The sequence below is a fragment of the Aquarana catesbeiana genome, linkage group LG01 (assembly GCF_042186555.1).
Source record: "Aquarana catesbeiana isolate 2022-GZ linkage group LG01, ASM4218655v1, whole genome shotgun sequence".
NCBI classification, from domain to species: Eukaryota; Metazoa; Chordata; class Amphibia; order Anura; family Ranidae; genus Aquarana; species Aquarana catesbeiana.
Window position 1 is genome coordinate 571,729,930 of NC_133324.1, and position 23,049 is coordinate 571,752,978.

The 23,049-nt window shown below is 42.8% G+C and overlaps 1 protein-coding gene across 1 annotated transcript in view; it reads left to right on the forward strand.

The window, feature by feature from the left end:
* The window catches only part of FRAS1 (Fraser extracellular matrix complex subunit 1), an 830,295-nt gene that overhangs the window by 605,049 nt on the left and 202,197 nt on the right, over nt 1-23,049 (forward strand). Inside the window, exons 31-33 of the mRNA XM_073597432.1 lie at nt 125-306; nt 12,278-12,394; nt 14,858-14,972. Coding sequence (XP_073453533.1) covers nt 125-306; nt 12,278-12,394; nt 14,858-14,972 — 414 coding nt within the window. The remainder of the gene's footprint in view (nt 1-124; nt 307-12,277; nt 12,395-14,857; nt 14,973-23,049) is intronic.

Here is a 23,049-nt window from a genome sequence, read left to right on the forward strand (position 1 = left end):
CAGCTCTTCAACAGCCTTCATCCCCTGTTCCTTATAGTCTGTCCCTTATACCCATGGATAAAATGCATTTTTATTTTTTCCTAAACCAGTCAATTGACATAGAATTGCTTTTTTTTTTTTTTAGGTGAAGTTGTGCTTTTGGCCCCTATGTCTGCTGATGGACCTGCAGATAGCTGGCAGCGTTTGCCTGATGGAAGATTTGCCACACCAACCACTTCATTCACACAAAAGGACATAGATGAGGGCCTGGTATGGTATCGGCACTCAGGGTCCCACTCACAAGGAAGAGACTCATTTAGCTTTCAGGTACATAATAATGTGGAGTTTGTAGATATATGATACGTATACCTCTTATTAGTATCCAAGGTTGATATATATTTTTTTTTACACATAATGTTTTTTTTTACTTATAATGCTTTGAAAAGCTCTGGTCCTTTCAGGGGGTGGTGCTGCAGCCCAATTATTTAAAGAAGCAGGGGTGGGGATTGGTACAATAGGGGTGAAGATGGGTTCCACTCTAATGCTGCTGAATGCTGGCATATACAAGCAGCTTTAACCTGCCTCCTGTGCCATGGATGTGGTGTACCCCTATGTGATAGTGTAGTAGAAGTGCACTTACATCTGTCATCCCATGTATTGGGGAGATTCAGTCCTTGAGGATACAGTGTATCCAAACAATGAATCCAATATACCTCCTTCTTTTGGAACTGACGTTCATGTTCACCAGTAGATGTGTGTGTGTGTGTGTGTGTGTGTGTATATATATATATATATATATATAAATTTATATCTAGTCATGGCCAAAAATATTGGCACCCCTGCATTTCTGTCAGATAATGCACCACTTCGCCCAGAAAATTGTTGCGATCACAAATGTTTAGGCATTTTCATGTTTATTTCTTTTGTTTGTATCGGTATGACACAAAAAAGTGGAGAAACGAAAAGCCAAATTTTTTTCTAATTTTTGTGATCTCTTTTTGGATTTAACAGTTCAGACTATCCTGCCAGTTGGCAGTATGTTAAAAGTAATGGTCCAGATAACCTATTGTTGGTGCGCCAAATATTTGGTGCATGGAAACCTGATTTTTTTTCTGTATGCACCAAATAATAGTTCACATTGAAGGGTTTGAATTGAAAGATGCAAATAGTGTGGCAATTGTAAGAAAAAAATCCAATGTGCAACTTTCCACACAAAAAATCTCACAATCTAGACTAAATAAATAATGGCACACAACATGAGAAAAAGAATTGGGCAGTAGTGTGCTAGGAGGATGATGCCACAAAGCTGATACACATTCTACTGTGTGCCAAATACATTTTATGTGCTGTGAAATAATAGTTTATGTGACATGAAGTTCGTTAAACTAAGATGTCATGTGCAACAGTTCGCATTTACGTTCAATTCACATTCCTCAACAATTTCCAATCTAAGTTTATCTGGCCCCCTTTTTGATGGCTGGGTTTTGGTTTAAGCTGGGTACTTAAAGTGGGGTTCCACCCAAAAAACAAAAATACCTGGAAAAATTCTAAAAAAAAAAAAACATTTGGATTTTTTTTTTTTCACTTACCTCTAAATGCCTGTTGCTAGGTGATCCCTCGTAGTCTGCCTGTTCCTTTGCCTGGGCTGGTGACATCACTTCCCCCCCAGGCACAGGAAGGGCTCCGCTCTGCACCCTCCCTCCTGTCAATCATCTGGGACCCATTACAGGTCCCAGGTGATTGAGCGGCCAATCACGGCGCGCTGCACCGCTCGCGCATGTGCAGTGGGTGCCAGGCTGTGAAGCCACAGCCCGGCGCCCACCGTTGAAATGCCGGCGCCGACGAGCGGAGGGGGGGGGACGAGCGGGGCTTCGATCCCCCGCATCGCTGGACCCAGGGACAGGTGAGTGCCCAATTAAAAGTCAGCAGCTGCAGTATTTGTAGCTGCTGACTTTTCATTTTTTTTTTTTGATGGCCCCCCTGGGTGGAACTCCTCTTTAACTAATTTCATGTCATTATATTTGCATTGTCGTAAGTGCTGCTTTTGCTTTCTATTCATTTGAAGACAACTGATCAGTGAGACAATTGATCAGTGCTAAGAGCCCCATGTAGAGGATTGTTGTCTGTTTACAAAAAGCAGTGTTGGCATGCAGCCTTGATAGGCCTATTTGTTCTTTGCTAAAGGGGTAAGAGGGATTTTCTGTAGAATCGAAATGCAGCTATTTAGATTTTACCTTTAACTAGAAGTTTGCTGTGGTGTAGATGTGGAGTGTGGTCCTAAACAGTGATTCAAAGCTAAAAGGGCATTACTTTTTTTGCAGTGTTGATCCAGGTATATAACGTTAGCATTTCAGACCATTTTTATTACTGTTTTGTGACCACATTGGGGAATTTTTGTTCAAATTCTGTCCATGTGGCAACAGAACAAAAAATGAGGGGAACAGTAGACATCAAATTACACCCCACTGAGGTTCTAACCTTTCCCATCTCTAGTGCAGAAGTAGTGTTTTTGTTGCTGCCTGCCCTCATTGGAGAGATTTCCCATTGTCTCCTCTTCCAGCTAATATTCTGTTCAAAGCTAGTAACTAAATAGCGCTAGTAGGTTTTATCACTGATCTACTGTATTTAAAACTAAAACAAAAAGTTTGGGATAGGCTTGGGTTTTAACTCCTGTGAAAAAAACACTGGGATGCCTTTGCAATTTACTTCAAATAGAAGGGAGAGATATATACTTGGCTCTTGTGCCTTCATTAGATCATTGCAAGTATTAGAATGAGATAAGTGTGTTTGTTCCAGGAATTGAAGCACACAGAGTTCATCCTAATCATTATCACAAGGACCTCTTGATTATTGTACTCTCATAATCCATCAGTATGGGTGATTAAAGAATTTTGCAAAGTAACGCACTAGATAACTCCGACAGATAAGGAGTGACCTGGGAATGTTTCATGCAGATGCAAGCAAATCTTCTGTAGAGTGCCCCTAAATTACCGCTGTCTTCTATTAATGAACTTACTACCCATTGCTCTCAGAGGAAAATTATCTTTAAATAAGAACATAAAATCAACTTGCAAAACACACCTGCCACTATGTTTTCTAAATAACTTGAAGTTAGCTATTTTATTATTAAAAGCCGACAGTAATTTAAATGTGAGATATAAACATGTCTGGTTCTGTGATAATCCATAGCTCTTGTCTGGCCCCGCAGGACCATCTTTCAATCTTTTTTTTCCTCAACCGACCTTTCTTTTTTGTCTTACAAATATATACTTTCACAGAAATAAATTACTGTTTTCATTGACACAGCTGTTTGTTTTGATGGTAACTTTATTTGAGTGTGTACCCTGTAATTTATTTTAATTTTCAAAAAGTAGTATAAAAGTGAATAAGTGACTTAGCTCATTGCAGCTGGTCGAAAGTGTGTTTTTTGTTCCCATGCATATGCCAGCAATATCATTTTTAGCTATTTAAATGTTATTGCTGCTAACAACATGGCTTTTAAAGCCCTGAAAAAAAACTGTTTATTTTAGTGTCCCTTTTTTTGTGGTATTTCAAAAACACTATTGTTAAACACTCTTATTGCACTTACAGTTTTCACACAGTAGTATGAGCATATTGGCAAGAGAATAATTTATCAGTAGATCCTAACTGGCTAGATTGCAGCAATGTTGTGAATAACTCTGCTAAACAGTCTTTGCATCCTCAACCAGTCCATGGTGCTATTCCCTCTATCTCCATTGCATTTAGAAAAAAATCTTATTCATCAGGGGTCTGTAAGGACATGAAGATATGTCTTTTGCACAGGAAACAATGCTAGTGTGCCTGTTTTTTTCATACTCTATGTAACAAGGTACATAAAAATTAATTGGTGGTGTGTTTTTTGCATAGATATTTTGACTCATAAACATGTTTGCTTTTTTTAAATTTCAGAAAAATAGGTGTTATAAGCATTTTCTTTACTGTTGTAGGCTGCATTCACACTTAACTTTGTTTTGTAGGCTTTGTATTGTATTTGTATTGTGTGTGTGTGTGTATATATATATATATATATATATATATATATATATGTGTGTGTCTTGGAGTAGGCTTTAAGAGGCTGATTGCAATAAAGTGAGTGTCTTACCAATAACAAGGAAATAAATTGTAACCTGCTTTAGCTTTACCTTTACTGGGATCTCACTGGCTGCTCGGAGCAATACCTATTGCCTACCCATTGTTGCACTATAATGTTTGAAACATAGTTTTAAGGGCTCATGTACACTACAGCTTCTAAACTTGAGTTTAGGAGCTTTTGGGGTTTTTTTTTTTTTTTTTTTTTGCCAAAGCTCCAAAAATCCACTCCACAAAAGCCTATGTTTCCATGCACACATAGGCTTTTACAAGAGTTTAGAAGCTGCTGCGGTTAGAGGAGGTTAAACCTCCCTCCCCTGAATGCTAAAGAATCACATTCAGGATAAGAACGCTTTGACCGCAGCTGCAAAATCGCTGTAAAATTGTGGCGCAATTTTGATGCATTTTGCGTTTTCCCACGGCCAGTGGTCAACCTAGTCTGTATGTGCATGAGCCCTAAGGCAAGTCAGTGTATAACTCAAGAAAGGTTGGATTGCTTTTGTGAAATAATATGACAATTTCCTGACTACTGTTGGGTATTAGGCACTTTTTTTTATGGACTTTAAATTAATCCTATTATGAGCTCAACACCCAGCATGCTGAATGTGTTGTTTATGTGCCGTTGAAATTGGCAGCATATTAAATATTTTTAAAACATAAAGTAGCCAAAATATACTTTCGCTGTTGATTTTGATTATATTTATAAGTAGTTCTCACAAGGTGGTTTCATTAGGAGAAAATCTTCAGTAGACATCTGTTCTTAAATGTAAAAAACTAATTATGTTGCTCTATATATTGTGCTATAGATAATTATTTTTAAAAGGCTATACATGCTAAGGTCTGTTAAATCATGCTGTGGTAACTAGGGATGAGCTTCGTGTTCGAGTCGAACCCATGTTCGACTCGAACATCGGCTGTTCGATCGTTCGCCGAATTGCGAACGTTATGGGCCGTTCGCGCTAAATTCGTGTGGCGCGTCACGGCCCATAATTCACTGCGGCATCGCAGTGCATTGCTGGCTGATGATTGGCCAAGCATGCACTATGACCCGCATGCTTGGCCAATCACAGCGCCGTCAGTAGAGAGAGCTGTAATTGGCCAAAGCCAGGGTGGCTTTGGCCAATTATGGCTCAGGGGATTTAGTACACACCCCACACTATATAAGGCCGCCTGCACGGCGGCCCTGTGTAGTGTGTGTTCCGGTGTGCTGAGAGATAGAGAGAGAGAGAGACAGTGTCATTTGATTTGAGTTAGATAGATTAGGCAGAACAGTCAGTCAGTTAGCTGCACTTACAGTGTATTGTGTATATATATGCATCCCAGGTGTTGCATATATATATATACACTGTATTCAGTTTAGCTAGATCCGTTCCTGTTATCTTCTATCTAGACTATTTACATTTAATGCAGTGCGTCCTGCTCACAGTGTTCAGCTAGATCCGTTCCTGCTATTTACATTTAGTGCAGTGCGTCCTGCTCACAGTGTTCAGCTAGATCCGTTCCTGTTATCTTCTAGACTATTTACATTTAGTGCAGTGCGTCCTGCTCACAGTGTTCAGCTAGATCCGTTCCTGCAATTTACATTTAGTGCAGTGCGTCCTGCTCACAGTGTTCAGCTAGATCCGTTCCTGCTATTTACATTTAGTGCAGTGCGTCCTGCTCACAGTGTTCAGCTAGATCCGTTCCTGCTATTTACATTTAGTGCAGTGCGTCCTGCTCACAGTGTTCAGCTAGATCCGTTCCTGTTATCTTCTAGACTATTTACATTTAGTGCAGTGCGTCCTGCTCACAGTGTTCAGCTAGATCCGTTCCTGCAATTTACATTTAGTGCAGTGCGTCCTGCTCAGTGTTCAGCTAGATCCGTTCCTGCTATTTACATTTAGTGCAGTGCGTCCTGCTCACAGTGTTCAGCTAGATCCGTTCCTGCTATTTACATTTAGTGCAGTGCGTCCTGCTCACAGTGTTCAGCTAGATCCGTTCCTGCTATTTACATTTAGTGCAGTGCGTCCTGCTCACAGTGTTCAGCTAGATCCGTTCCTGCTATTTACATTTAGTGCAGTGCGTCCTGCTCACAGTGTTCAGCTAGATCCGTTCCTGTTAAATTCCTACTGACCGGCAGGCTTGTCTGGTTACAGTATATAAAGCTACCTGAAGAAAATTACAGGTGTTCTATTTGATCCTATTAGTACCACGGTCAGGCAGCTAGACTATTTACATTTAGTACAGTGCGTCCTGCTCACAGTGTTCAGCTAGATCCGTTCCTGTTATCTTCCTACTGACAGGCAGGCTTGTCTGGTTACAGTATATAAAGCTACCTGAAGAAAATTACAGGTGTTCTATTTGATCCTATTAGTACCACGGTCAGGCAGCTAGACTATTTACATTTAGTACAGTGCGTCCTGCTCACAGTGTACAGCTAGATCCGTTCCTGTTATCTTCCTACTGACAGGCAGGCTTGTCTGGTTACAGTATATAAAGCTACCTGAAGAAAATTACAGGTGTTCTATTTGATCCTATTAGTACCACGGTCAGGCAGCTAGACTATTTACATTTAGTACAGTGCGTCCTGCTCACAGTGTTCAGCTAGATCCGTTCCTGTTATCTTCCTACTGACAGGCAGGCTTGTCTGGTTACAGTATATAAAGCTACTTGAAGAAAATTACAGGTGTTCTATCCCAGCTTAGTGCAGCTACAGGCCATTAGTATGTCTGGAAGGCCAAGAAGGAGAGGCAGACAGTCACAAGCCAATAAGAGAGGGCAAGCAGGCTCTGTGTCTAGTGCTGGTCGTGGAGACGGTGCATCCTCATCAGCACGTGGCCATGGGACACGCTTGGCCTTTTTTTCGGCAGCTGGCCATGTTGAGCCGCAACATGCGGAAGACTTGGTCGAGTGGATGACCAAGCCGTCCTCATCCTCCTCATCCTCTCTCACCCATGCCCAGGGTGCTTTGTCTGGCAAAGCAGCGGCCTCTTCCCTCAGCTCAATGTCATCAGTGACTCCTTCCCTAGCTCCACCATGTCCTCATGAGGATTCCCTCGAACTGTTTGACCACAGTGTTGGGTACATGCTCCAGGAGGATGCCCAGCGTTTGGAAGGCTCTGATGACGATACTGAGCTCGATGAAGGCAGTAACATGAGCGCGGACAGAGGGGGTGCCCAAGAAGGACAGCAATCTGGCAGTCATGCTCCCCCTGCTGCAGCATACTGCCAGGTTTGCTCCAGTGATGAGGAGGGAGGGGATGATGAGGTCACTGACTCAACGTGGGTGCCTGATAGGAGAGAGGAGGAGGAGGAGGAGGAGGAGGAGGAGGCGGCAGCACATCACCAACGAGGCAGGATGCCCTCCAGGGGCCAGCCTAAGGGCAGCACATTGACTGCATCACACCCCAAAGCTCCACATGTGCAGGGCGCTGCAGTCTCTGCGCGTTATTCAAAAAGTTCTTTGGTGTGGGCCTTTTTTGAGACGAGTGCATCAGATCGCACCGCTGCTATTTGCAACATATGTCTCAAGCGTATCTCGCGTGGCCAAAATATCTCCCGCTTGGGTACCACATGCTTGACCAGACATATGTTGACCTGCCATGCAGTTCGTTGGCAAGCGTATCTAAAAGACCCACACCAAAGAACAAAGAGGATCTCTCCTTGCTCCTCATCAGCTGAGATTTCCAACCCCACTAGACCTTCAGTCCTCTCTGAGACCTGCAGTGAGAGGAATGAAGGTGTAGAATTAGGTGTGTCACAGCCAAGTACTTGTGGGCAATCTGCTTTTGGTACACCGACGTCAGATTGTACCAGGCAAATTTCCCTGCCCCAGCTGCTGCACCGCCGAAAGAAGTTTGCTCCCAGCCATCCACATGCCCAGCGGTTGAATGCTAGCTTGGCAAAATTGCTAGCACTTCAACTGCTGCCTTTTCAGTTGGTAGACTCTGCCCCCTTCCGTGAGTTTGTGGAATGTGCGGTTCCTCAGTGGCAGGTACCCAAACGCCACTTTTTCTCACGGAAGGCGATTCCGGCTCTCTACCGGCATGTGGAAGGCAATGTCCATGCCTCGCTGGACAGGGCGGTCAGCGGTAAGGTGCATATTACCGCTGACTCATGGTCCAGCAGGCATGGACAGGGACGTTACCTAAGTTTCACGGCGCATTGGGTGACTCTGCTGGCAGCTGGGAAGGATGCAGGACAAGGTGCAGTAGTGTTGGAGGTTGTTCCGCCACCACGCCTCCAAAATGCTGATTGTGACACACCTCTCTCCTCCACCCCCTCCTCTTCTTCTTCCTCCATGGCCTCTTCCTCGGAACCAGCGGTGCTCCGTAGGCGTTCAAGGGGCTACGCAAGTACGCAGGCCAAAAGATGCCATGCGGTGCTTGAGCTGGTGTGCTTGGGGGACAGGAGCCACACTGGGGCAGAGGTTCTGTCAGCTCTGCAGGGGCAGGTTCAGAGGTGGTTGACGCCACGCCAACTTAAGGCAGGAATGGTGGTTTGCGACAATGGCACCAACCTCCTCTCTGCCCTCTGACAGGGACAAATGACCCATGTGCCCTGTTTGGCTCATGTCCTTAACTTGGTGGTGCAGCGGTTCTTGGGCAGGTACCCGGGCTTACAGGATGTCCTGAGGCAGGCCAGGAAAGTCTGTGTGCATTTCCGCCGGTCATATAATGCCAGTGCTCGGCTGACGGACCTCCAAAAGGAGTTTAACCTGCCCAAGAACCGCCTAATCTGTGACATGCCCACCAGGTGGAACTCAACGTTGGCCATGCTGCAGCGGCTGCACACGCAGCAGAGGGCCATCAATGAGTACCTGTGCGACTATGGCACCAGGACAGGGTCAGGGGAGCTTGGTTTTTTTTCCCCACGCCAGTGGGCCATGATCAGGGATGCATGCACTGTCCTGTCACCATTCGAGGAGGCCACGAGGATGGTGAGCAGTGACAGTGCATGCATCAGTGACACTGTCCCCCTTGTCCACCTGTTGGAGCACACGCTGCGTGGAATAATGGACAGGGCACTTGAGGCAGAACAGAGGCAGGAAGAGGAGGACTTCCTTAGCTCTCAAGGCCCCCTTTATCCAGACAGTGTTCCTGCGTGCCCGCCGATCACACAGGAAGAGGACGAGGAGGAAGAGGAGGAGGAGGAAGATTGTGTCAGTATGGAGGTGGAGCCTGGCACTCAGCATCAGCAGCAGTCTTTAAGGGATCAGTCCCAAGAAACACATGGACTTGTACGTGGCTGGGAGGAGGTGGCTGCGGACCATGTCGTTCTTAGTGACCCAGAGGACTCCGGACCGAATGCCTCAGCAAACCTACGCTGCATGGCCTCCCTGATCCTGCAAAGCCTGCGTAAGGATCCTCGTATTCGTGGTATCAAGGAGAAGGACCAATACTGGCTGGCAACCCTCCTTGATCCACGTTACAAGGGTAACGTTGCGGACCTTATCTTGCCATCGCAGAGGGAGCAGAGGATGAAACATCTTCGGGAGGCCTTGCAGAAAGGTCTGTGCAACGCGTTCCCAGAGACTGGGAGGTTACAAACTCCTGTTTCTGGACAACATGTTGCTGAGGCTTCGGTCAGTCAAAGAAGGAGCGGTGGAGAAGGTGGCCATCTGACCGATGCGTTCAGACAATTTTTTGGTCCGCAGCCCCAAGGTATGATCGGTTCCAGCAACCATCGCCAGCGTCTGTTTTACATGGTGCAGGAATACCTAGGGGCAAGATCAGACTTGGACACCTTTCCCACCGAAAATCCTCTGGGTTACTGGGTCTTGAGGATGGATCACTGGCCAGAGCTTGCACGGTATGCAATTGAGCTACTGGCCTGTCCTGCATCCAGCGTTCTTTCGGAACACACATTCAGTGCTGCTGGAGGCGTGGTAACCGATCACAGGGTGCGTCTGTCCACCGACTCGGTCGATCGGCTGACCTTCATAAAAATGAATGAGTCTTGGATCACCACCAGCTACCAAGCACCTGATGCTGATGTAACCGAATAATTTTTTTTGAAATCTCAGATCCCTTCAAAGACTGCCTATGCTGATGCTGAGTGACTATCCCTGAGTAATTATCCTCTTCCTCCTCAATCATCACGCTGATAGCTTGTAAGAACATTTTTGGTTCTGGGCGCCACCACCAGTGCCTAAGGCACAATTTTTCAGCCCCTGTTTAACAGGGGCGTGTAATTACAATTTTTGATGTAATACTTTGCAGCAGGGCTCGTTCCTGCATTCCAACTAGAGTGTCTGTGAGGGGTTGCAGTGTTGTGGCACCAGCACCAGTGCCTAGGGCCCAATTTTTCTGCCCCTGTCTAACAGGGGCGTGTAATTACAATTTTTGATGCAATACTTTGCAGCAGGGCTCGTTCCTGCGTTCCAACTAGAGTGTCTGTGAGGGGTTGCAGTGTTGTGGCACCAGCACCAGTGCCTAAGGCCCAATTTTTCTGCCCCTGTCTAACAGGGGCGTGTAATTACAATTTTTGAAGCAATAATTTGCAGCAGGGCTCGTTCCTGCGTTCCAACTAGAGTGTCTGTGAGGGGTTGCAGTGTTGTGGCACCAGCACCAGTGCCTAAGGCCTAATTTTTCAGCTCCTGTTCAACAGGGGCATGTAATTACAATTCTTGATCTAATATTTCACAGCAGGGCCCTGTGAGGGCTTACAGTGTTGTGGCCACAGCAACACCTAAGGCCCAAATTTCTGCTGAGTATATAGGGCAGGACCCTACTTTCAAACATCTAACTTACAAACGACTCCTACTTGCAAACGGAAGGAGACAACAGGAAGTGAGATGAAATCTACCCCTAGGAAGGGAAATTCTTTCCTGTAAGAGTTAATATGGGAAAACAATTTCTCCTTTCCACTGATGCTTTCCAATCCTTGTTCCACAAAAAAACCCAAATTTTCAAAAAACATTTTTCATTGGGACAAAAAAGTGAGGTGAAATCTTCTGAAGAGGAGGAAAGACAGCAAAACAAATGTCACAGGGGTGATAACCCTTCCCTATGTTTTCCAAAAAGCTTAGAAAAGATTTTTTGGCTGGAGCTAAACACGTTAAAAATGTTCAAAATTACAAACAGATTCTACTTAACAACAAACCTACAGTCCCTGTCTTGTTTGCACCGCCTGTATACTGCTGTTCAGAGTATATAGGGCCTGGTGGCCCCACACCTTTCCTTATTTTAATTTGGGTGCGGGGTTCCCCTTAATATCCATACAAGACCCAAAGGGCCTGGTAATGGACTGGGGGGTACCCATGCCGTTTGTCTCACTGATTTTCATCCATATTGCCATGACCCGACATGACATTAAACCCGCAAGCAGTTTTAAATGAGATTTTTTCCTTTAAAAATGACATTTGGTGCAGGGACTGTTCTAAACATGGGAAACACGCGTCACTTTACAGGCATACTATAGACACCCCCCAGGTACGATATTTAAAGGAATATTTCACTTTTTTTTTTTTACTTTAAGCATCATTAAAATCACTGCTCCCGAAAAAACGGCCGTTTTTAAAAGTTTTTTTTGCATTGATACATGTCCCCTGGGGTAGGACCCGGGTCCCCAAACCCTTTTTAGGACAATACCATGCAAATTAGCCTTTAAAATGAGCACTTTTGATTTCGAACGTTCGAGTCCCATAGACGTCAATGGGGTTCTAACGTTCGTGCGAACTTTCGGTCCGTTCGCGGGTTCTGGTGCGAACCGAACCGGGGGGTGTTCGGCTCATCCCTAGTGGTAACCTATGAACTGCAGTGCTGGTCACATACAGTATACACCATTTTTTGAACAACTGGAAAGACTTTTAAACAGCTTTGATTATATCCTAATAAGCTAGACCATGTAGTTGTTTATGCAATCAAAGTGGGTTAAAAGAGAGTGAAAGCAAATGATATTGCCTGGATTATTGTGGGTATGGCTATGTCATGTTTTTGTGTGTATGGGCATGTCATGTTTTGGTACCCAAAGGCTGGCATAATTATAACCCAGCACATTACTAGCCAGATTTGAGGTGCTAGCTGTTCATAGTACCTTGATAATGAAAGCTTTTATAAAATTTCCCATCTTTAGAGGGCACGATCCCTGGCTTTATCATTTATTGTTGGTGTATTTAAATAGCATTACTAAATATGCTCAGGATTACCTTACTATGCAGTAACAACAGTGAAAAATGTTGATTCTATGCGTTTCTATCAACTTTCAGATTTCCAGTGCCACAACAACTCAGGCACCCCAGGATAGGCACATGTTTAATATTGGCATTCTACCAAATCATCCTGGTGCACCACAGCTTTCTCCTGGAGCCTCCCTTCACATGACTGTAAGTTAAAGCAAACCTTCTCAAAGAGAAAGATAGGCTTTAGAAAAAATACAAATTATGACTGAGGTTGGATTAGGAGTCTTTTTAATAGATGGAGATGGGGCGTATGTTCCTCCTATCAAAGCACATACAGTACCTGGATGTATGGGTCCCCATCAAAAGAAGGCAGCCTATAATGTACCCCTGTAGTGCTTCTATTTACACCCCATAACACTGGCGGCCACTGTAATGGAATATTGACAGGTTGTAAACAGACAGCCTGAATAGATCACTCCACGATTACATACAGGGCTAATATGTTTCCTCCTCTTAAGTTGTGTACTGTATGTCAGATCAGTGATAATCTTACTGCAGTTGTCTTGCACCCGTATACAAAGATGATCAGTCCTTTCACATGTATATAGTGTTTTAGGACAGAAGCTCAGTCTGTAAATATAGTATATAATTTTAATTATTTCCACAATATTACTGAAGTAGAACTTAAACAGGATTCCTTGAGGCCAAAAAATTATTGAGGCATTAATGAGCTAATTTTGGATAATGTATTGTTAAAAATTAAAGGATATTTGAGATAGAATGCCCATTGTTTTGAGTATCATTTTAGAGAGGTTAGGTTGAAGGATACTATTGCATGCCCAGCTGATAAAGAGTATTTGTTCTCTAAGATTTTATTTTTTTATGTCAGCACCAGCAGGTTGTTAGGATCTAGTTGAGTAGTGCACAAATTACAATTTAATACAAAAACTCTGGCATACAGACAGTATAAAAGAACAGTAATTGATATGATTTTATGAATATGTGATAGAAGCAAATAATACATTAATGCATTCAACTTTATTAAGGTGATGCTGTACTACATATTAATAACATGAACTAATACGGTGGCTTTTAGTACCTTTGCAGTACGTCACCAAAACTTAAACAAAAAAAAAAATGGATCCTGTTCCTTTAAAGCATGTTTTACAGCTCAGTGCTTGTGCTGTGTTATTTGGCCCCCTGTAACACCTGTAATACCTGGCTGATCCTGCCTGGCTATACTTATACTCTCCCCCTGTTCGCTGACCGCTATATCTGACACCGAAGTCTGCGTACGTGCCTCTGTCATACGCAGCCTGCTCTTCTGTGTTTCCTTTGTCCTCATCCCCCCTCCCCTCCCTGTCTGCTCTTACCAGTGCCCCCCCCCCCCCCCCTGCTGCTGCTCTCATATCTGCAGCTAAATGCTGTAATCACCTCTGTACCATTATAATAAGTGTCCCTGTGTCTGTGTAATGTAAAAAATCTGCCAAACGGTCACTATATGTGCGCGGCTCCCGGCTCTTAGCTGACTGTCGGCTCTCTCTCCTCTCTCCCCTCCTCCCCAGCTGATGTCACTGGGAGGGCTCGGCCCCGCCCACTGGAACTGGGAGCCGGAGAGAGAAGATAGCGGACAAGTCAGCTGAGCGCCTGAAACCGAACTTATATTGGTACAGATTGACAGATTTTTTCACATTACACAAGCACAGAGACACCTATTATTGTAGTTCAAAGAGGATGGGAGGATTTTGTAAAAGTGGGTTAACAACCACTTTAAAGTAGAAGTCCAGTGAAATTAAACGTAAACCTGCTCCCATCCCTATTCTAAGCCCAATATTAACTACCCTGTAGAAGGAAGCTGCTTATACTTGCCTATTCCCTGGGCTCTCCAGGCCTGTCACATGATCGACTCCCAGCACAGGCATCAGGGCAGAGGAGGGACAGCCGACAATCGATGCCCCATAGTAAGCCTATGGGTGATGTCACAGCATAGGTATTGCAGCTAATGTCAGTGCTGTCTCCTTTTCATTGAAGCCAGCAGGTGGAAAGATTATGTGATTGGATCAGAGCACTCAGAAGTATTATACACATTTTTCCTCTACAGGGTAGTTAGCATAGGGCTTAGAATGGGGCTAAGAGCAGGTTTAAGTTTAGATTTGAATGGACTTCTACTTTAAGTGACTGTACAGATATTATATTTATAATATAATCTTTTCAAAGTTATCAGCTGAAATATAAAACAACTTGTGTCTTCATGTGTGTTTTTTCCAACCACTGTGCCCAATTAATCGGATACAAATTTTTACCTACAAAAAATGTTATCCTGCTCTGCAGGAATCCCTGTCTGGAAGGTCTCAAGACAGTTCCTGATTTGTTGGGAATAAGTATTAATAACTATTGTCAGGGCTGTGTAATATTGTAGGCTGATGAGATTCATCTTTATAGTTAAAACCTAGCAAGCAGATTCTAAAATGAATGCATGAACTTGTATGAAATAGCCCTGCCTGTATTGATTATATACTAGTGACTTACTCTTTTCTGCAGCATTAGAGAACTTGGTTTTTCTAGGTGAAATAACTGTAAAAAAAGAAACTTCTATCTCAGGAGCTTGGAGTAAATAGCCTGAAATTGCTTGCCAAGCAACAGTATATAAATATATATATTTTACAGGCTCTTGAAGACCGCATGACAGTGATTGGATCCCATTATCTTTCCTTTGTTGATGCTGAGAGCCCAAGTGAAAAAATTGTCTATAATGTAACTGTCCCTTTACAGTCACATGAAGGTGAGTACAGAAATGACTAGTCATCCTTGGAGGAATAACATGCATCTGTTCTGTAAATATCACATTTATGTCCCCCCATTCAAACAGTCTGCTGATTTCAAGCTCCATAATGAATATTGCTGCATCCCTTTTCTGTGTTGTTATTTTTTTAACTTAATGCATTCCCTGCATCAAGGTAAAAAATGTTCTACTACCAGTATCATCCCCGAGACCTAACTCGATCCAGTGCTGTGCCTGTTTGTAGTGGCTCTCTCCTTTCTTCCCGCTCTCACTGGCTTTTCTGAGGTCAAGTCAAATCCTGTGATCCTGTGAGATGGGACCAAGTCACGGCATGGGTGTCTGTGGATGCAGGCAGCGTGGCTCGGGATCAAGCCCACACAAGTTCCCCCATAGCGAGTGGCCTTCTATGGGGGCACTTGTAGACAAGAAGGAGCCAGGAGCACCAGCAGAGGACCCCAGAATAGGAGGTTTGAAGAATCTTTATGCAATTCCATTTCACAGAGCTGGTATGTATATCATGTTTGTTATTTAAAAAAAAAAAATTACACTACTTTAAATCTTCCTAGATGATAGCAACTTGTTGCAGATGTGTAAAAAATCAACAACTGCTAATTAATATATACAGTGAAAACGCTGAAAAAATACTTCCATTCTTATCACCACCAACCTCTTAGATTACAAATGTTACCCAAATCCTGGAGAAGTCCCACATACTCGGACAATGAAAGTCAGGGCTTCCTATGGATATCTGAACCTGTTAGCTTGGCACCTAAGTCAAACACTGTTTAGTGATCTGAAGAGTGATGCATCCAGTATGGCCAGAGCTTGTTTGCATTCAATTTCAGTAGTTTTGTATAACAACCACCTAAAGGACATTAGTTACCAGCAAGCTCATCCACATGCAAGAAAGTCAAAGCAGCTAATTATATTCTCCCTCATCTACAGTATACTAAAACGTAAAAAAGCTTAAAACTCTGCTCAGAAGTAGTTATTAAAGACTCTGATATTTCCATAAGGGAATACCATGCATTCGTGTATGTTGCCAGTATAACATAATGCCTCCATGTCTGATTCAAACTATACTTACTTAATAAAAAATCCCTGCAACAAAGTTTTTTTGAAGCTTTGTAGCAGTGAAGTTAGGCAATATAAAGTGTCTGTATGCAACATCTAATAACAAGGATCTATACAAACTCATTCTTTATTAAAGTTAATTAAATATCTGCCTAAAACGTAGGGGATTAATAAAGTTATGGAGAATCACAGCAGGAAGTTTACAGGGCAAGTCATTCATGTGTCAACTGAATTAAATTCTTTTCACAATTCACATTCTCCCATCAGGGTTTCACCAAAATAACCTTGCATTTAATTTAACTGTTTCTCTTCTGTGTCATCACTAACCAAACCTATCACATAAGAAGTCAAGTCATTTAAACATATTGACTAATGTTATTTTATTTTTATCATATGTTGTCAAAAGTTATATGTTTGCTCTTTTTTTTTGTGGTGGTGGAATTAGCAATGGGTGCAGTTGCTGCTGGACTTATAAAGGTGGATGATACTTGTGCAGTGCCCCCTTTACAATATTTATCCACCACTCCAATTTAATGCAGCAACAATTCTCACTTTATATTTAGTAACCCATAACAATTGGTACTTGCAGTAACAATATAAGGGCTGACACAACGGTGAGCAAACTTCATAGATAGTACTAAAGTGGATATTCTTTGCTGCTATCCAAACCTTATCAACGGGTTTCAATCTAGGTTGGCAATTTTTTTTTGCTTGGCGACTGCTTTCAGTTGTACTTGGATTTTGTACCTGATTCATGTCCCTCTGCATGGAATTTAGAGCCTCAATTTCTGGAGCTGAAGGCATTAGCAAAGGTATGCATGTGTGTGTTGTAAACTATGAAGATTGGAGATTCCAGGGTGCTGGCATTCTGGTGCATATGATCAAACTTCATTCACAGCAGAAGAGAGACCCAATTGTCCTGGTAGACCTGCACAAAGGCTCGGAAAAATTACTGTTGAGTGCGGTTGGTTCTTTCAGTCTGCCCATTGGATTGTGGGTGATAAGCAGAGGGCCGACTATGATGGGAAGCATGGACCTTACCTAAACCCAAATGTGAGAAAGGCCAAGATTATGACTAAAGTTATGAGAAGTCTGCACAGGAATTTTGGTGTAGGACGATCCAAAGAGCAATTGTGGACCTGTAATTGAGGGGGCAGGATGAGTACAGGAGGCTCAAGAGAGTTCTGCAAAAAAGTAAGTAGTTGTGTTCCTATTATTATTATTACTTGCATGCTGCTACACGTGCTTTTCTTTACTGTTGTACAGTTTAAAATGACAACTTTCAGGTTCGTGGGCACATTAATCGTTCATAGTAAACATCGTTGGTTCGCCCACTAATACGATGTTTTTGGCAGATACAGGTTAACTACATTTATTCAGGCCTATTTGTATTCAAAGAAGTTTATGACATTGTTGTCTAGATGGGTTTGTAACTAGAATGAAATGCAAACTTGATTCAGTGAAAGGAGAGGACACTCAGCAGCTGTTTACACATCTGGATACAGGAGCACTAGTGTGGGACACCAGAACAAACTTTTTAGGGTGTCCCACACAGGTGCTCCAGTGGATACTAGGGGTCTCTACATGTGTGATACTTTACCAAAAAAGTTAAGTATTCCAGCTTTAAGAAAGGGAAAAAATCATGTCTTCAGCTTGGAACTCTGCCAAAATAGACAATTGGATGACACTTCCAAGCAATGTTTCGTATTCCTATTTCTGCCCTCAAATATCTTTGTGCTAGTATACCTTTTTCAGAGGACACCAGGGACCCCCACCTCCTAAAGAAGGGGAAGTCCCCACACCACAGCCCAAGGATGTGGAGGAAGGAGAGTTTTATGAAGTGGGTGAAATTGTGACCACAACAGGTGAGTGTCTGAGACCACAGCTTCAGGTAATAGATGTATGCCTGCAGATTTATAATACATAGTGTGTTTTTTTTTTATTTTTAGGTGATGTGTGTGGATGTTGTGGAAGAAGAAACACATTTCACAAGTGCAAGTGCACACATCCTCATCGGGGAGATCATGGTGTGCAATAGGGATTTACAGAAGATCAAGGAAGACATCAATGATGTGGAAAAAAGACTCAAAAACATCATTAATGTTTTAGGCAGAAAATAAAACACACCAAAATTTTACTAATTGTTTTTATTTTTCTTCATTTTTAAAAAAAATTTGAAAGCCAAATTTTGAAGATGCACAGAGTGTGTCAAGAATGTACGCTTTTGTGGGTGCAACCCCTTCCTTGCAACTCAAGTAGCTGAGATAAAGGGGTTGTACCCTCCGAAACATGTCCATTGATCCCCATGATGGGAGCTAACACATGTTGACCTTAGCCATGGGATCAGGAGGGAAATCCCCATTTTGACTCTCAATTTGTGTGCATCTTCAAAATTTGGCTTTCACAGGGGTGACATCACCCCATCTGATGAAGGCAATATCAACACAGTTTAGACATACTAATGTCTGATATTGCGCTTCAATTTATCAAAGCTGAACTTTGTAAGTTCCAGAGTTGTGTATTGTTTTATGGTTTTAAAAACCTGCCTGTTTACCACAAAAAAGGATATTTCTAATGTCTAAAAAAAAAAATTCTTCTAAAAATATGTTGGTCTGTTCAAAAACAGTTTTCGAAACACACATGTGAATGTGCACAGAGTAAAAAAATTTCTACTCAACAATGTGTGGCTTCTTCTTTCAATGCTCAATAGCAGTTTTTGGAGTAAGTTGGTGTTTACAGTGACAATGGGGGTTATTTACTAAAGGAAAATACACTTTGCACTACAAGTGCACTTTCAGTGCAGTTTCAAGTGCACTTTTGCAGTGCACTTGTAGTGCAAAGTGGATTTTCCTTTAGTAAATAACACCCACAGTGCTTTATAATTTGCAACAATCAGGCCATTTTTGTCACTCCAAAAAATTAATTCATGGTGCTGAAAATGATGAATATTTTTAGCATTAATGCATTACATACATTAACAAAAAAAAACAAGGTGTGTGTGTAGCAGACCCACAACATAATAGTTAGCCGAAGAAGAGATTGTCACCTCATGTATCAAAGAAATTACGTTTGCACTATTGAAGAAAATGGCCAAAAAAATAAGCCCATTGGATAACCTATGAGACAGCTAAAAGAAACACAAGCAGTAACTCAAAGGAAATATTTTTCAGTTTAAAATACAAATTATTTAAAAAATGTTTATTAAACATTTTCTGGCATATCAATGGCCCCCCTACCCGCAAAGTACTCCATATATTTTAGACGGACCTTGCGGGCGCTTTGGGGGGCAAGCCAGGATGGCCAGCTTCAAGCATCGTCAGGGTTTGGTCTTGAAATCCGGCCTCAGGCCCAACTGAGGCCACATAGTTCATCAAATTTCTCCTCAAAAATTTGTGGAGAATGCAGCATGAAAGGATTATATGGTTAAGTTTATATTCCGCCATGTTGATTGGCGTAAGGAATAGGCGGAACCATCTGGCCATTATCCCGAAAGCATTCTCCACCACTCTTCTGGCTCTGGCCAGCCGGTAGTTAAAAACCCTCTGGTCCGGGGTGAGGGTCCTCATGGGAAACGGCCGCATCAGGTGATCACCCAGCCCAAACGCTTAATCAGCGACAAAGACGAACAGGAGACCAGCCACATTGTCTTCCGGAGGTGGCAATCCCAAGCCACCACTCTGGAGCCGTCCATAGAACTTGGTCTGGGCGATGACTCCACCATTCGACATCTGGCCATTCTTCCCCACGTCCACATAGAGAAACTCATATGTCGCCGACACCACCGCCAACATCACAATACTATTAAACCACTTTTAGTTGTAATAGTATGACCCCAAGTTGGGGGTGGGGCTATGTGGAAGTGTTTGCCATCAATTGACCCTCCGCAGTTGGGAAAGTCCCACTGCTTCACAAATTGGGAAGCCACAGTCTGCCATTCCTGTGGCATTGAAGGAAACTGTGGAGTGAAACAAGAAAAAAAAATACTTTTGCACATGACATTGCAAGCAGATTAGACACAAACATTCTTGGCCAACATCAGTATAACATTTATTTGAAGGAGTACTTTAGCCACTTAAGGACCAGCCTCGTTTTGGATTTTAGGTGTTTACATGTTTAAAACAGTTTTTTTTTGCTAGAAAATTACTTAGAACCCCCAAACATTATATATATTTTTTTCTAACACCCTAGAGAATAAAATGGCAGTCATCGCAATACTTTTTTTTGCACCGTATTTGCGCAGCGGTCTTATAAGCGCACTTTTTTTGGAAAAAATTCATTTTTTTTAATAAAAAAATAAGACAACAGTAAAGTTAGCCCAATTTTTTTTATATTGTGAAATATAATGTTACGCCAAGTAAATTGATACCCAACATGTCACGCTTCAAAATTGCGCCCGCTCGTGGAATAGCGTCAAACTTTTACCCTTAAAAATCTCCATAGGCGACATTTAAAAAATTCTACAGGTTGCATGTTTTGCGTTACAGAGGAGGTCTAGGGCTAGAATTATTGCTCTCGCTCTACCGGTCGCGGCGATACCTCACATGTGTGGTTTGACCACCGTTTTCACGTATGCGTTCGCTTCTGCGCGCGAGCTCGTCGGGACAGGGCGCTTTAAATTTTTTTTTTTATTATTTATTTTACTTTATTTTATTTATTTTTTCACTGTTTTAAAAAAAAAAAAAAAATTTGGATCACTTTTATTCCTATTACAAGGGATGTAAACATCCCTTGTAATACGAAAAAGCATGACATGTCCTCTTAAATATGAGATCTGGGGTCAAAAAGTCCTCAGATCTCATATTTACACTAAAATGCAAAAAAAAAAAAAAAAAAAAAAAGTCGTTTAAAAAAAAAAAATGACACAAAAAAAATTGTGCCTTTAAGAGAAGTGGGTGGAGCTGACGTAATGACGTCGCTCCGACCGTCCTATGGTATAGAGACGGGTGGGCGCCATCTTGGCCTCACTCGTCTCTATACCCAGGCACAGGAAGGACCCGATCGCCTCCGCCGCTACCGACGGCTCCGGTAAGCGGCGGAGGGCGCGGGAGAGCGGCGGGAGGGGGGGTGGCACCTCTCCCGCCGCCGATAACGGTGATCTTGCGGCGAACCTGCCGCAGAGACCACCGTTATCGTGTGCAGAAACGCCGGCCCTAAAGATGGATACCTCAGACGTGGCAGCAGCTGCTGCCGTTACCGAGATATCCATCTTTAAAAAAATGACGTAAATATAAAAAAAATCTAAGGTCCACTCAGATTCCTCAACCCTCTGATGGCCCATTGTAAAAATTTTAGGGGGGGATGTGTTTTGGACAGGGAACCCTCTCCACTTCATTGAGAGCTGAATGCATGAATAATGTGTGTTACTTTGGCCAGCCCCTCCTTACTTTACACTATTGACAGCCCACTGGACAGGTAAGAAGTGTCATAATACAAAAATATAAATAAACACTGTACAAATTTAAGCACATTTTTACATTCTGCAATTATCTATCAAGATAATAGGAGAACAAAACTTTAAACAGTACCATTTGAAAGTATTCAGGCAGGCCCTTTCACTACATGCTTTGGTGAATTCATACAGAAATCTGACCACAAAAGAGGTAGGTATAGTGTGTATGGGTTTGGAAAAGTCAGCAGATAGATTGGTATTGGTTGACTTAGCGGCTGGGGGGGAGGGTTCCAAATGATTTTGGGACCCCAAAAAAAGCCTCTTGCACTCTGCCTGAATTTAAGCACACAAATAACATTTGTACACATTTTAGGGGGAGTTTAAGGTAAAGCACTACTATGGAGCTGACAAAATACATTGTTAAGTGACTAGGCTAGGTGTGTATGTGCCCAGGATAGCATGCTGGGGAGGTTAGTGAATGCAAATATGCATGAAGGACAAAAAAGGAACTTTAAAAACTTCCAGCATGCATGAGGATAAAGAGGACATTCACAGCATATTACAATCATGGTAATTATGGAATGATGAAAGAAATACAATACATTAGCAAACATTAAATACATAGAATGTGATGGTAAAGGAGAAATCTTACCTTAATATAGTCCTTCTGCAGGACCTGAATTATGGCAGAACAGGTCTCTGGAATAATGATCCCCAGAGCCTGGGGGGAGATGCCTGTAGAGAACTTGATGTCCTGCAGACTTCTCCACGTCGCCAAGTACCGCAACGTGGTGACTACTCTGCTCTGGAGTGATGGCTTGCCGCATGCAGGTGTCTTGCCTTGTAATATAAGGGGACAGCAAAGCCAACAAATGGTGAAAAACAGGGCCCGTCAACCAGAGATGCAACCAATTCTTCGTCCATGAACTCCTCCCTGCCCTGTTCATAGACTGGACTTGGGTCAAAGTAAGAACCCCAACACCAAGCCCCTGCACAGCACGAACTCTATGATAAGTACGTACCCACAATATGGCTTCAAAGCGGTCGGCTGGTCAGAACGAACTAACAGAACACATTGAAAATCAGAAAGGCCTGAGAAGAGCGAGCTGAAAATCAGAAATAAGCGGACAAGAACGCACTGAAAATCAAATACGTAATATAAAAATACGCACTGAAAACCAGATGCGAACTGACTACACGCACTGAAAACCAGATACAAACCCACAAGCACAAACTGAAGCGCAGTAATGATCTGAAAAGCACAAGGCTGAAAAGCGCGAATTCTCACTCACCAAACTTCTACTAACACGAGATAAAGACGAGATTAGCAGAAGGAGCCCAAAGGGTGGCGCACTGGCTATTGAACTTCCTCTTTATAGTGCCTTTGTACGTGTTGTACGTCAGCACGTAATTTCTGACAACATTTGTGCGACTGTGTATGCAAGGCAAGGTTGAGCCAACATCCGTTGGAAATAAATCCCAGGATTTTGTTGTCGGAATGTCCGATCGTGTGTACGCGGCATTTGACTTGCTAAAATTACAGCAGGGACTGCACCTCCAGTATACACTTTGAGCTGTTGTGACACTGGAACTAGCAGAATGGCTATGATGCCA